The sequence below is a fragment of the Leucoraja erinacea genome, chromosome 1 (assembly GCF_028641065.1).
Source record: "Leucoraja erinacea ecotype New England chromosome 1, Leri_hhj_1, whole genome shotgun sequence".
Taxonomy (NCBI): Eukaryota; Metazoa; Chordata; class Chondrichthyes; order Rajiformes; family Rajidae; genus Leucoraja; species Leucoraja erinaceus.
Window position 1 is genome coordinate 34,950,224 of NC_073377.1, and position 16,024 is coordinate 34,966,247.

General features: G+C 41.9%; 1 protein-coding gene across 3 annotated transcripts in view; it reads right to left on the reverse strand.

The window, feature by feature from the left end:
- Positions 1–16,024, reverse strand: part of dcaf12 (DDB1 and CUL4 associated factor 12) — a 74,892-nt gene that overhangs the window by 19,893 nt on the left and 38,975 nt on the right. For all 3 annotated transcript variants that reach the window (XM_055632643.1, XM_055632626.1, XM_055632635.1), the window contains 2 exons: positions 15,802–16,014; positions 2,375–2,435 (listed from right to left, as the gene is read on the reverse strand). In XM_055632643.1, the coding sequence (XP_055488618.1) occupies positions 2,375–2,435; positions 15,802–16,014 (274 nt within the window). The remainder of the gene's footprint in view (positions 1–2,374; positions 2,436–15,801; positions 16,015–16,024) is intronic.

Consider the following 16,024-nt stretch of genomic DNA (forward strand, 5'->3'; position numbering starts at 1 on the left):
GCTTTTCGGGGCTTTCGCAACGGCGACTTCACCCGCCCGAGTCGCGGGGGTCGAGGAGTGCCTGGAGCGGGGCCTTACATCACCGCCCGGCGCGTCTTCAATGGCTGCGGGACTTTGCTAGCGCCCGCCGGGGGCTCCAACAACAAGACCCAGAGCAGGGCCTTGCATCACCCGTTAATGGCCGCGGGACAATTGCCATCGCCCGCCGGGGGCTTTGACTCTGACATCAGGAGGGGAATGGGGAGTGCAGGGGAGAGATAAGTTTTTTTGCCTTCCATCACAGTGAGGAGGAGATGCGCTGTGATGGATGTCTGTGTAAATTGTGTTGTGTCTTGGGTCTTTTTTTCTTGTGTGTATGACTGCAGAAACAACATTTAATTTGAGCCTCTATGAGGTTCAAGTGACAAATAAATTGTATTGTGTATTGTGTATGCAAAGGATATGCAACAAAATACTAAACATGACTGCTTTCATTTACATGACATTGCTGTGTCCCAAACATTATGGTGCCCTGAAATGAGGGGGTCTATGTATAGACACTGTTGTAATTTCTACATGGTGAAACCAAAATGTAGAAAAATGGCTTTTATTAAAATCTGACGTCTTCTTAAATCCTCTCGGCACTCCTTCCAGCTTGATGAGATGTTTCCTGTGGCAGGGTAACCAAAAATATGGCCTCACTAACGTCATACAACTGCAATGTAACATCCAACCTCTAAGCTAAATGCACTAATTGATGAAGGCCAACATGCCAAAAGCTTTTGTTACCAGCCTGTCCACTTGTGATGCCACTTTTGGGGAACTATGTATATGCCCATAGACCAATTCTACAACACTCCACAGGGCCCTCCTGCTCACTGTGAACATCCTATCCTGGTTTGACTTTCTATAATCCATCGCAATTAAATTCCTGATGCAACTCCCTTTCCTATCCTTGGCCTACTTGTCCAACTAATCAAGTTCCTGTTGTAATTCTTGACAACTTTTTCACTGTCTACGATACCACGTGGTTTGATATAATCTGCAAATGTACTAACCAAGCTGTCAGGAAAAAAAGCAAAACAACATGTTGGAGGAACTCAACATGTCAGGCAGCATCTGTGGAGAGAATAGACAGTCGACATTTCGGAGTGGGACCCTTCTTCGGATTCTGAAAGAGTCCTGTGACCTAAACATCGTCTGTTTATTTCTTCCACAGATACTGCCTGACACACTGAATTCTTCCAACTGTGCGTTTTGCTCTAGATTCCAGCATCTGCAGTTTCTGCGTCTCTCTATTAGGAAAGAAGAAACATTTTCTCATCCCCCCCCCAAATTAAACAAAAGCAATCTTGGAGAGAAATGGATGAATGTTAAAGTCTAGCCATTTTGCTGCACTTGAGAGGGGGATTGATGCAACATAATCTTTTCTTTTGGTCTCACATGAAATATGTGCCTTCCAGGTTCAGCAAGAATACATTCACCTTGCACTCCATCTTTACAAACACTGATGGCACTCAAAACAAATAATTATTTAACTTAAAATTCTCATCTTAATACCTTTGCATATTAATTTCACATAAACTGCACTTGATGCAAGGCCAAATCATTGACTCCCAATTAAAACTTCATCAGAAATCCTACAGAGAAAAAAAAATTAAAATGGATTGTTTCTTCCACAGGTATAGAGGAAGTTAATTTGGAAATTGAACTTTACAAATAATGTTCAGATGGCTTCCACGGGTTTGTAAATCAGTGACAAGAATCAAGCTTTTACAGTGAGATTTGAACAAATAAGGATATTGCCATTTGAGTCAATAAAATTAGGATTAAATAAACATTCTCACACATACATTGCAGTTAAAATACAAAACTATAATACTAACATTTGAAGATGGATACATAACATTTCTTGAATTATATAGCTATTTACAAAAGTGAAATCCTAAAACGGTGGAAAGTACAAAGGAAAAACAGACTCAATAGCTCATACAAGGGGAAAATATACGCAGAACTTGATGCTTCCATGCAGGATGAAGGACTGAGTAACCAGTAACAGAAATATAGTTTGAATAAGGTCACCAAACCATTGTTCATTTTGACTGCATACCAATAAAAAGCAAAAAGAAAGACCCAAAAGGTAAGTAAAATGTTGCAAACTCATGCACTGACTGCGCAAATTAAGTCAAGCATGCTCATTGCATGGAATTTTGGTTAATCATTAAAACATGTGAAGTACAAAAAGCAAGTGAAAAAAATTGCAGAACATTCCAACCAGCCTATTTAATAAAACAGATATACCATGATGTAATGAATGCATTGTTCAAAATTAACATTTCCTTATAAACACCGATTTCACATAAATTAAGCAATGCAGTGAACATTTCAAACTCACCAGAAACTGCCATTGTGTCACTAACCCATGCAATTGAAAAAATCCAGTCTTTGTGTCCATCCTGGAAAAGATAAACACAAATCAGTTCTGTAGTTAAGGTGACAATTTAGTTTAAAGTTTTAGACAATGTTCAACTTAAAATCAAACATTTGTAACCCTGTTGCGTGCTTATACTTTTGAGGACAGGAGCTTTCAATTTAATCCATAATTCACACTTGATCACTTGTTTTGGTTGCACAATTAACTAGCTGGCTATCTGGAATTAGTTACCCCTGGTACAAGTGAGGGTGGGAACAGGAAGATAGGTCAGAGGAATGATTGGCTGCGAAGTTGATGCAGGGGTGGGGTAGGGATACAGATTTTCGGACCATTGTGATCTCTTGCGACTGGGACATTGCAACCGCTATGGAAACCTGGCTATGAGAATGACAGGACTGGCAGCTTAATGTTCCAGGGTACAGATGCAACAGAAGAGATAGAGGTGGGGTGTAAAAGAGGAAGGAGTATTGCTATATTGATTAAGGAGAATGTCACAACAGTAGTCTGGGGTGGCATTACAGGTGGTACGTCCAGTGAGGCAATATGGGTGGAGCTGAGAAATAAAAAGGGAATGATCACCTTGTTGGGAGTGTACTAAAGAGCCCCAAATAGTCACCAGGAATTAGATGACCAAATTTGTCAGGAGACTGCAGGCAGTTGCAAGACTATTAAGGTTGTCTTAGTAGGGTTTTTTTTTTAACTTTACCAATATAGACTGGGACTGTCATAGTGCCACAGGTTTAGATAGGGTGGAATTTGTCCAATGTGTTCAAGGATGTTTCTTCAGGTAATATGTAGAGGGCACTATAAGGGAGTGGGCAAAGCTTGATCAACTCTTAGGCACGTGATTGAAACTTCTGGTCAGGAAAAAGGATGCATGGGACAGGGAAAGCAGCAGGATCAAGTGTATCCCTGGAGGAGTTTTAGGAACCAAGCAGCACACTTAAGAAGGAAATTAGGAGGGCCAAAAAGTGGCAGGGGATAGCTCTGGCAAATAACATTAAGGAAAATCCAAATAAATGTTATGTACATTAAAGGAAAGAGGGTAACTACAGAAAGAATAGCCCCCACCCCCCCACAAGAAACCAAACCGGTTATCTGAGTGGAGCTACAGGAGGTGGTCAAGACATAAAGATTGGGGAATTTGGGACAGTTAATGGAGATTGTTGTATTACAGTTAGTTGTATTGCGGTTGAGGAGATGCTGAACGTCCCAAGACCTGTGAAGGTTGATACATCTCCCGGGCCTGATCAGATATATCCAATGACACTCTGGGAAGCTGGAGAAGAAATTGCAGGCACCCTAGCTGAGATATACAAATCATCATTGGACACTGGTGAGATGACAGAAGACTGGAGGAGGTTGACTAATCTTTTGCCTCTATTCAAGAAAGGCTGCAAGGAAAAGCCTGGAAAGTATAGACCAGTGAGCCTTTTATATGCATTAGGTACATTGCCCTCCATAATGTTTGGGACAAAGAACCACCATTTATTTATTTGCCTCTGTACTACACAATTTGAGATTTGTAATAGAAAAAAAAAAAAATCACATGTGGTTAATGTGCACATAGTCAGGTTTTGATAAAGGCCATTTTTATACATTTTGGTTTCACCATGTGGAAATTACAGCATCGTACACTGACAATGACAATTAAAATTGAATTTTCCATCGTCCCCCAATTCAGGGCAACATAATGTTTGGGACACATGGCTTCACAGCTGTTTGTAATTGCTCAGGTGTGTAATAATTGCCTCCTCAATGCAGGTATAAGAGAGCTCTCAGCACTAAGTCTTTCCTCAAGTCTTTCCATCACCTTTGGAAACTTTTATTGCTGTTTATCAACACGAGGACCAAAGTTGTGCCAATGAAAGTCAAAGAAGCCATTATGAGACTGAGAAACAAGAATAAAACTTTTAGAGACATCTGCCAAATCTTTGGCTTAGCAAAATCAACTGTTTGGAACATCATTAAGAAGAAAGAGAGCACTGGTGAGCTTACTAATCGCAAAGGGACTGGCAGGCCAAGGAAGACCTCCACAGCTGATGACAGTAGAATTCTCTCTATAATAAAGAAAAATCCCCAAACACCTGCCCGACAGATCAGAAACACTCTTCAGTAGTCAGGTGTGGATTTGTCAATGACCACTGTCCACAGAAGACTTCATGAACAGAAATACAGAGGCTACGCTGCAAGATGCAAACCACTGGTTAGCTGCAAAAATATGACGGCCAGGTTACAGTTTGCCAAGAAGTACTTAAAATAGCAACCACAGTTCTGGAAAAAGGCCTTGTGGACAGATGAGGCGAAGATGAACAAATATCATTGTGATGGCAAGAGCAAAGTATGGAGGATAGAAGGGACTGACCAGGATCCAAAGCATACCACATCATCTGTGAAACAGTGGTGGGGGCGTTATGGCCTGGGCATATATAGTTGCTGAAGGTACTGGCTCACTTATCGTCATTGATACAACTGCTGATGGTGGTAGCTCAATAAATTCTGAAGTGTACAGACAAATCCTATCTGCTCAAGTTCAAACAAATGCCTCAATTGGCCGGCGGTTCATTCTACAGCAAGACAATGATCCCAAACATACTGCTAAAGCAACAGAGGAGTTTTTCAAAGCTAAAAATTGGTACATTCGTGAGTGGCCAAGTCAATCACCTGATCTGAACCCAATTGAGCATGCCTTTTAGTTGCTGAAGAGAAACTGAAGGGTACTAGCCCCCAAAACAAGCATAAGCTAAAGATAGCTGCAATACAGGCCTGGCAGAGCATAACCAGAGAAGACATCCAGCAACTAGTGATGTCCATGAATCACAGACTTCAAGCAGTCATTGCATGCAAAGGATATGCAACAATAACACTATTTTCATTTACTGTGACATTGCTGTGTCCAAAACATTATGGTGCCCTGAAATGGTCGGACTACTTATAAACACTGCTGTAATTTCTACATGGTGAAACCAAAATGTATAAAAATACCCTTTATTAAAATCTGACAATGTGGATTTTAACCACATGTGATTTTTTTCAATTACAAATCTCAAATTGTGGAGCACAGAGGCAAATAAATAAATGATGGGTCTTTGTCCCAAACATTATGGAGTACGTTACTGGAGAGTATTCCAATAAGATAATTATGCATTTGAAGAGATAGGGTTTGATATGGGAATGTCAGCATGGTTTTGTACATTGGAGATCATGACTTACAAACCTGATTAAGATTTTTGAAGAAATAATCAAAAACATTGCTGAGGCCTTCGGTACGTTGGTCTTCATCATTCAGGGTATTGAACATAGAAATAGGGATGTTATGTTATAGTTGTACAAGACATTTGTGAGCCTGCAGTTTTGGTCACCCTACTGTAGAATGGATATTTTAAAGCTGGAAAGGTGCATAGAAGGTTTTCGAGGATGTTGCCAGGTGTTGAGCTATAGGGCAGGTTAGGATTTTATTCCTTGGAGCGCAAGAGGTTAGGGGTGATCATATAGAGGCGTACAAGATCATGAGTGGAGTACAGAGTCTTTTACCCAGAGTTGAGGAATCAAGAACCAGAGAACAGGGGCTTAAGGTGAGAGAGGAAAGATTCAATAGGAATCTGAGGGGTACCATTTTTACAGAAAGTGTGTGGGTATATGAAATATGTTGCCAGACGTAGCTACTATAATATTTAAAAACGCATTTGGACAGTTACATGGATGGGAAGGGATATCGGCCAAATGTGGGCAGGTGGGACTTGTGTAGATGGGGCATCTTTGTCAGCATGGGCAAGTTGGGCTGAAGAGCCAGTTTCCAAGGCATGACTATGGTTTTTGGAATTTTAGTCGTCCAGAAGGCTTTTAAAGAAAAAAAGCTCTGAAATTAATTTACTTGCATCAAAATATTGTTAAAATTTATGAGTTGACAGTTATAGACAGTATTATGGGTGTTGCATGTGGATGCTGAAGACCAGTGTGACTGACAGTAACCACAATGTATGCAACTGTCTGCAGCTCCAGAATCTTTGATTCAAAGCTGATGACTTTGCCTAATTTTTTTGATCAGTGCAATGTTTCATGGAGGGAGAATGTTAGTTGCACTCACCCACCACACCTCCTCCCCAGGAGGCAATTGCACTCCTTGGGTTTTGTAATATAGACCTGATCAGTATTTCGGCATGGGAGTATATACAGGTCAAGCAGGTATGACTCAGAAGGCAACACTGGGGATCACCCAGTCCTCCCACTTATCCAACAAAAAGAGTGCATGTCCTGAAAGCGGTTTTACCTGCTCAGCATCCGGATTAAAGACACCTCCCCCCTCACAGCAAAGAACTGCAAGTGGAGTGAAAAGTACCAACTGTCATGGTCTATATAGAAACCAACAAAGGTAGTTGGGGCCAAGAACGTTTTTGCTGGGTGGTAGGGATGGGGCCGTATGTGGAGAGTGAATGGGAATGAAGAGTTATAGAGTCCAAATTAAAAAACAGAATCAACGACCTAACCCATGTGCAAATTGGCGTAAGGCTATTATAATTGGGGTTGAATTCATCATTCAAAGAGTTCCATTGCATAGGTTAGTGGCACCACTTCTAGGGGTTTGAAGCAGCTGTCTTGATGGGATAAGTTTTAAGTGTATTGGGCAGCGATCCTTCGCCTGTGAAACAAATAGCTTGGGATATAAATTGGGTTGCAGACTAGGGGGTGGTAACATTCTCGCAAGGGGCAATATACAAAGTTAAAGCCAAATGATAAAGCAGTAGCATTGGGCAGTGAACTGGGCAACGACAACTAGAGTGTAGGGGACAGAGAAAAGCAATGTTGACAAAGAGTTAGAGAAGTTAAAAAACTACAAATTAAAAACTCCTTGTGATGCACACAGCTTTCTCAGACTGACAGATAATTTGATGTCACTAATAGACACAAAATGGATATGAATTGAAAGCCATTAGAGACAGTTTAATGATTCTTTTTATTATCATGTGTACCGAGGTACAGTGATTTTTTTTTGCATACGGATCTGTAAGATTGTTGCCAAACATATGGAGACCTGGTTACAAAGTATGAATATAAGTATCAAGATGAATATTTAAATAGGCTTGCTTTCATCTAATCCTTTATTCAAAACAATAATATTGTAGTGTATATGTCAATGGGGATATGAATGCAGATATCTCAGATAGGAACTCATTATTTGCCAATCAAAGTCAAAGTCAAATCATATGGCTCAGTTCTGTCACGATAATAATTTAATAGTGACAAGCAAAGTGCTTTAACCTACAGATAGTTATACATATATTACTGAGGACTGGCACACTACGTCATGGCTGGACCACTGTATTAGTACAGCTGATGCACATGCCTCATTGGGGTGTATGAACATTTTGTATGGGGCAGCAATGACTGATCATACACCTGTTGCTATGGCAATAAATGTTGAACACATACCTGTGGTATCCAGAGATAGAAATAGCTTTAATACAGAAAAACGTGACTGGTCAACCCTCACAAAGGAAGACACCTTAGTCTATTATGCCCATACAGATAAATCTTTAAGCAATATTAATCTACCTAAAGATGCAATCATGTGTAGTAATGTTAATTGTAAGGATATGAAGCATAGGAGAGATATCTGCTCCATGTATAATGATATAGTAAGCTCTTTATATGTAGGCAGCAAGCCCTACTGCAAGCATAAAAATAAGACACATGACATCAGGCCTGGCTGGAATAAATATGTAGCTGAGTATCATGCTGAAGCCCGTGAAGCCACTAAATCATGGGCTATGGCAGGTAGACCCAGACAGGGGCCTGTGTTTGAGTTCAAGAAGCTCACTAATGCAAGATACAAGTATGCTGTTCGCTTCATCTGTAAACATGAGCAAGCTGAGAGATGAGGGCTGATTCCATGGCTAAGAAGCTGCTAAGTAACAATGCTACTGGTTTTTGGAAAGAAGTGAGAGCATTTAACAGTTGCAAAACACCTCTACCATGCACTGTAGATAGAATCTCTGGAACAGCTAATATCGCGGAGTTATGGCGACAACATTATAGTACTTTATTCAACTGTGTCCAAGATAATTTGTATAGGGTGGACAATATTGACAGTAATGACTCAATGGTGATTATGTCACAAGAGGTGAATCATGCCATGAACAAGCTGTGCAACAACAAAGCAAGTGGCTTGGATCATATTTCTGCTGAACATCTTAAGTTTGCGAGTATGAGGACAGCTGACCTCTCCTTACTGTTTTACTGGCTTTATGATTCATGGCGTTACCAGACTCAATGTTGTCTGTTCTGCTAGTGCCGGTCATTAAGGACAAAGTTGGTAAAGTAGGCAGCCTAAATAATTACAGGCCCATAGCTTTAGCCGGCATATTGTCAGAAGTTTGAGAAAGAATTCTGCTGGATAGAGTAAATGAGTTTGTTAACTCCACAGATAACCAGTTTGGTTTTAAAGCTAAACATGGCACTGACTTGTGCATACATGCCCTAAAGGTGATTGTAAACAAATATAGAGGCAAAAACTCTTCAATTCTTATGTGCTTTATTGATGCTTCCAAAGTCTTTGATCGTGCTAATCACAGAAAGTTGTTTGTTAAAATGAGTCAAAGAGGGGTGCCTAAATACATTGTGAGAATTCTGGCTTACTGGTATGCCCATCAGACTATGCAAATTAAATGGGGCAATAGGGTCTCAGCTCCATTTGGGGTTAGTAATGATGTTAGACAAGGGGGGGGTTTAAAGTCGTTTTTAATCTTTATATTGATGATCTGTCCAAACGATTGAAAGCCTGTAATACTGGATGCATGATTGGTAATATTTTAGTGAACCATATTATGTATGGAGTAGAGAGGTTCTTCTGCAGTTGTATAGGGCTCTGGTAAAACCACATCTGGGGTATTGTGTACAGTTTGTGTACAGTTTTGGTCTCCTAATTTGAGGAAGGACATCCTTGTGATTGAAGCAGTGCAGCGTAGGTTCAAGAGATTGATACCTGGGATGGCGGGACTTTCATATGAGGAAAGATTGAAAAGACTAGGCGTGTATTCCCTGGAGTTTAGAAGGATGAGGGGTGATCTTATAGAAGCATATTAAATTATAAAAGGACTGGACAAGCTAGATGCTGGAAAAATGTTCCCAATGTTGGGCGAGTCCAGAACCAATCTTAGAATAAAGGGGAAGCCATTTAAGACTGTGGTGAGAAAAAACCTTTTCACCCAGAGTTGTGAATTTGTGGAATTCCCTGCCATAGAGGGCAGTGGAGGCCAAATCACTGGATGGATTTAAGAGAGAGTTAGATAGAGCTCTAGGGGCTGGTGTAATCAAGGGATATAGGGAGAAGGCTGGCAGGGGTTATTGATTGGGGATGATCAGCCATGATCACAATGAATGGCGGTGCTGGCTCGAAGGGCCAAATGGCCTCCTCCTGCGCCTATTTTCTATGTATGCAAATAATCTTGTGGTCTTTAGTCCATCTAGCGCTGGTCTCCATGTTACCAAATATTATGTGTATGGTGTGGAACATGATATTAAATACAATGCTTGTAAGAGTGCTGTTATAACCATATAACAATTACAGCACGGAAACAGGCCATCTCGACCCTTCTAGTCCGTGCCGAACACGTATTCTCCCCTAGTCCCATACACTTGCATTCAGACCACAACCCTCCATTCCTTTCCCGTCCATATAACTATCCAATTTATTTTTAAATGATAAAAACAAACCTGCCTCCACCACCTTCAGTGGAAGCTCATTCCACACAGCCACCACTCTCTGAGTAAAGAAGTTCCCCCTCATGTTACCCCTAAACTTCTGTCCCTTAATTCTCAAGTCATGTCCCCTTGTTTGAATCTTCCCTACTCTCAGTGGGAAAAGCTTATCCACGTCAACTCTGTCTATCCCTCATTTTAAAGATTTAAAGACCTCTATCAAGTCCCCCCTTAACCTTCTGCGCTCCAAAGAATAAAGCCCTAACTTGGTCAACTTGTTCAACTTGTTATTATCTGTAGAACCAAGGAGGATAAATGTCTAACATTTCCTGATGTTAAATTGTGTGACAATAATCTTAGTGTCTGTAATAAGGTAAAATATCTTGGACATTTTAATGTGAGGTTATCCACTTGGTGGCAAAAACAAAGGGGCAGATTATTATCTCAATGGGGTTAGGCTAGGTAAGGGGGAGGTACAGCGAGACCTGGGTGTCCTTGTACACCGGTCACTGAAAGTCGGCGTGTAGGTACAGCAGGCAGTGAAGAAAGCTAATGGAATGTTGGCTTCATAACAAGAGGATTTCAGTATAGGACAGGTTATTTTGCAATTGTATAGGGCTCTGCATGAAAAAAAACTTTTTCACCCAGAGAGTTGTGAATTTATGGAATTCCCTGCCACAGAGGGCAGTGGAGGCCAAATCACTGGATGGATTTAAGAGAGAGTTAAATAGAGCTCATGGGGCTAGTGGAATCAAGGGATATGGGGAGAAGGCAGGCACGGGTTATTGATTGGGGACGATCAGGCATGATTGCAATGAATGGCGGTGCTGGCTCGAAGGACCAAAGAGCCTCCTCCTGCACCCATTTTTTTTTTTATGTTTCTATGTAACAAATGACAGATGATGAGGGTATTTATAGGCAACGATGTATGCTGCATGTACAGGTGAATATTCTCTTGCGTAAGTTTGGTGCGTGTACAGATGTGGTAAAGATGTCGCTGTTTAGAGCATATTGCACACCACTCTATACTGCGCACCTGTAGTCGAACTATGGAAGGAAAAGTTTGCAGAGACTAAAGGTGTCCTCTAATGATGCCATGAGAACACTGCTAAGGAAACCTAGGTGGTGTAGTGCTAGTAACATGTTTGTGGCTACAGGAGTCAGCACTTTGGAAGCTATCCCAAAAAATCATATGTATGAATTCATCTGCAGGATAAATGACTCTAAAAATGTAATTACTGTGGCCTTGTCAGACATAAGGTTTAGCACTACACGCTACAAATCCCAGATGTGGAGACACTGATATCGTTGTCGTGTGGGCAATGATCATTCTTTTTTTATTCTGGATTTTAATTCATATTGTGGTTTTTTTTTAATATATAATTTATGATGCTTATATAAGTGATATACTAAGATTTTATATGTATTTTATGATGTTTTTATATGCAATGTATTTTTATGTAATGTTGTCCCTTGTCTGGACCTTGAGTCCAAAATAAAGTTTTGTGGCGGCTCCTAAGGGTCGTCCCATTATACTGCCGAACCCCTCGGCACAGGAGTGGTGCAGTCCGGAGGCGGTCCTTAGCCGGAGGGTATAAAAGGCAGGGTTTGGGTGCCATCTTCCCCTGGTTTCGTCTTCCCCTGAACCGGGAGGAAATGTAGTGCGTGGGTCTCAAAATCACGTCGGGGTCACCAATGTAGTGCGTGGGTCTCAAAATGAGGCAAGTAGTCCGCAGTTTGAGAAGCACTTTACTTTATTTCCTCCCGGTTCAGGGGCAGTCGACTTTTATCCTGGACATGGGGGGCCGGCCGGAGGCCGTGTCGATTGACTGTTTGAAGCCGGCGCACCTGGACATTGACCAGCCGGTGCTGGTTGCTCAACCTCGGCCCCGAGGGCGTCCCCCCTCACGACTCCCTCCACCTGTCACTCCACCTGTCCTCCCGCCGGCCCCTCGACCTGTCCCTCCACCTACGCCCCCGCAAGCCCCGGGATCTGCTGACTTCCGCACGCGGGCCGGCCGGGTCGTGCGCCCGCCGGTGCGTTTTGTGCCTCTGGTTCTGGGGGGGGTCCTGTGGCGGCTCCTAAGGGTCGTCCCATTATACTGCCGAACCCCTCGGCACAGGAGTGGTGCAGTCCGGAGGCGGTCCTTAGCCGGAGGGTATAAAAGGCAGGGTTTGGGTGCCATCTTCCCCTGGTTTCGTCTTCCCCTGAACCGGGAGGAAATAAAGTAAAGTGCTTCTCAAACTGCGGACTACTTGCCTCATTTTGAGACCCACGCACTACAGTTTATTATTATCAAGTGACCATAGGTGGAAACTAAATATTTTAGGGTACTTGACAATCCAAACAGATAGGCAGAAAGGAAAAAGAGGTGGGGCAACTTTGTTAATAAAACAGCGGATCAGATATGCTGTGTGGAATGATTTTGATTCAGAAGATCATGATGTAAAAATTAGCTTAGATGCAGCTAAAAAATAGCAAAGAAAATAATTTACAGGTGGTGGTCTACAGAGCCCTCTGATGGCAGCTGGGCAGCAAAAGAATATAAATCTCTCAACAATGGGGTCTTGCAAGAAAGGTACGGCAACAATCATAGGTGACTTTAATCTACATAAGAAATGGACAAATCAAATCGACAAAAGGCAATTATAAGGACAAGGTTGGATTAAATTTGGGACCGTTTCCTAGGACAGCTGATCTTTTAATTCAGCACCACTTTCCTGCTCTTCATTCACCTTAACCTTCCATGCTTAAACATCTATTGATCTCTGTCTTGCACAGCAACTGAGCCTTCGGGTAGAGAATTTCAAAGATGCATTACCCTCCGGGTGAAGAGAATTCTCAGCTACCGTCTTGAATAACTCAACATTTAGTTTGACACTGACCCAACTTCTAGTCAACCCAGCCAGGAGATCCTTGGATGCCTATGATATCACTTCTCATTCTCTGCAGAGTATAAGCCCAGTCCGCTTAATTTCTCCTCGTATGCAGTGCCGGATTTACGTATAAGCTAAACAAGCTATAGTTTAGGGCCCCCACTTTCTAGGGGGCCTCCCGAAAAAATTGATGGGCCTCGAGGTCTAGGGGGACCTCCGGCCAAGGCAGAACACCTACCGCTCAACTCTGGGCAGCCCCCCTCTCTATCTCTCTCTCTCTCCATCTCCCCCCGCTATCCGTGTCCAGGCCGCCTGCTCCGCTCGCTTCTCATCTGCCGGCACGGCAGGCCGCCTTGCACATGCGCACAACCACGGCCAGCACATCATCGGCTGCCCTGCGCATGCGCACTGCAATGGCAACTGGTCGGCGTTGGGCACTTTCTCCCTCGCTTTGAATTGATTTGGCCGCCATGGCTGTCTGGTCGTTGGGGGCCTCACAAGTGGAACAGCTTAGGGCCTCTCTTCATCTAAATCCGGCCCTGCTCGTATGACAAGCCCTCCATCCCATTGATCACAAATACACATTTCCCGAGGAAGGCCACACTTCTATACGATATTCCATGTGCAGTCTTACCAGGCCCTTATATAATTGAAGCAATTAAGAGTACTACTCTTAAACTCAATGCTCAACCACTACTCTTAAACTCAACTCTTAAACTAAGCCTCAATTCATACAGGTATATTTTCCCAATCTCCCATGCTCTAATTTAATTTAATAATCCCATGTACATCTTTTTAACAGGTAAATATTCATCATCAATTGGATCTTGATTGCCAGTTCTGCTACTCAAAATCTAAAAACTGTCGAAAATTATTTTCCTTTCCCGAATCCATGTTGACTCTGTCTAATCCTATTAATTTCTAAATGCCCTGTAAATGTCTATCAATAAGAGACTCTAGCTATTTCCGTATTCATTTCGGAGCGACTGGCCGTCTCATGTCACTCTATTCTTTCTGGAGACAAAAAGAACTGCAGATGCTGGTTTACAAAAAAAATCCAAAATACTGGAGTACCTCAACAGGTCAAGACAAGAATGGAACCGAATACTGAAATGATTATATTTGGTGTAATGGAAGATGGGAATAAATTGAACACATCTCAAAATCTATTCCTTAACTATGGTTTAATAATAGCAAAAAAATTAATACTTAAATTTTGGAAGGGTACATCAATACCAACGCTTAAAATGTGGATTGCAAGTATGTTGGACACCGCTCATCTTGAGGAAATGCGATTCCTCCTAATGGATAAATCAGACCAATTCATAACGAGTTGGTCTCCATTCGTCGTTTTTTTGGAATCATATGGTGCAACACAATTGTAAAAAATAACTGTTTCAGGACTGGACGAGGGTTGGTCAAGATTATAAATAATGATCTTTTCTTTTTCATTTTCTTTTCTTTTCTCTATTTTCTCTCTCAACTTTCTTTATTCACTCGTTTTCTTTCTTCACACACTATAATATTTCACATCTTTCTATCCTTTACTATCTAACTTATTTTTCTTATTCTATTCTTTTTTCAATGTAACAAAAAAAAAGAAGTTGTACATGAAATGTATTATGAAAATATATATTAGGCACTTTGGTGCCATATGACTGTACTTACTTCTAATAAAATAAGATATTAAAAAAAACAAAAACAAAAAAAAACAGGTCAGGCAGCATCTCTGGAGAGCATGGATAGATGACAGTTTGGGTAGGTGCCTTCTCAGACTCGGAGTAGGGAAGGGAGAAGAAAGGTCCCAACCCAAACTATCACCTATCCATGTTCTCCAGAGATGTTGCCTGACCTACTGCGTTATTCAGTGCTTTATGTCCATATTAGCAAGGCATTTGGTAAGGCTCCACAAAGGAAAGCTGAAAGAGGAGGGGCAGAACAATGCCTGGCAAATGATAGGTGGATACAGGTGAGGGAAGTTTATGACAGGCAAATGGTTGGACGAGAGATGAAAAGACAAAAGGTGTGAAATAAGGATAGATAGAAGAGTGATAAATTATGAAGAGAAAAAGGAATGTAGGTGGAAGGAGAGGGGAAGTGGAGAAATGGGTGCAACTCTAGGTGGCACAGGGAAGAGAGAAGGCCTCTGGATCTCTCGGCTGCAAACCATTTTAACTCCTCTTCCAATCTCCATACTGACCTTTCAGTCCTGGGCCTTCCTCCATTGTCAGAATGAGACCATACGCAAACTGGAACAGGAATAACACCATGTATTCCCCTTGACTAGCTGACAACCCAACAGTATGAACATTGAATTCTCCCATGTTAGGTAACTTCTAATAAACCTTGCCTCAATTCACCACCACACCCCCTCTGTTCCCTGTGCCATTTCTCTCCTTCTTACATACCTTCCTCATACTTCACAATTTGCAACTCTGCTATCCTTACTTCTCACTTTTTGTCTTTTCATCTCTGGCCTTTGTCCAATCATCTGCCTATCAAAAGCCCCCTTCACCTGTATCTACTTCTCACTCACCAGGCTTTGTCCCGCCCTTCTTCTACGACAACTTCTCTCTCTTCCCCACCCCCCTCATAATCTGGCCGAGGAACTGTCCAGACCCGAAACGTCATCTGTGCATAATCTCCCGGGTTGCTGCTGCCTTACTCGCTGAATTAATCCAGTATTTGGTGTCTTTTTTTATGTAAACCAGAGCCGGCTTGCAATATAAGGCTGGTTATTTCTATCCCTAATTCTGATGTTCAATTACCTCATTTATATTTTTCTAATTAGTCCCTGGTGCTATAGAACTTACATCTCCCACACAAACAGGGTCCAGAGTTGGCAGTCGATAAACAGCAATGCTGTTTGGGTTGTCTCCTCCAGTTGCTAATAAGGTACGAGAAGGGTTCAATTCAATGGCATGAATACCACAACCTTGTTGGTCTACGATGGCACTGGGCTGTTCTTGGTCCTTCAGCATGGGAATTTTTGTTATCTGTCCAGTCATAACATCCACCACCAATAGCTGAAATAAC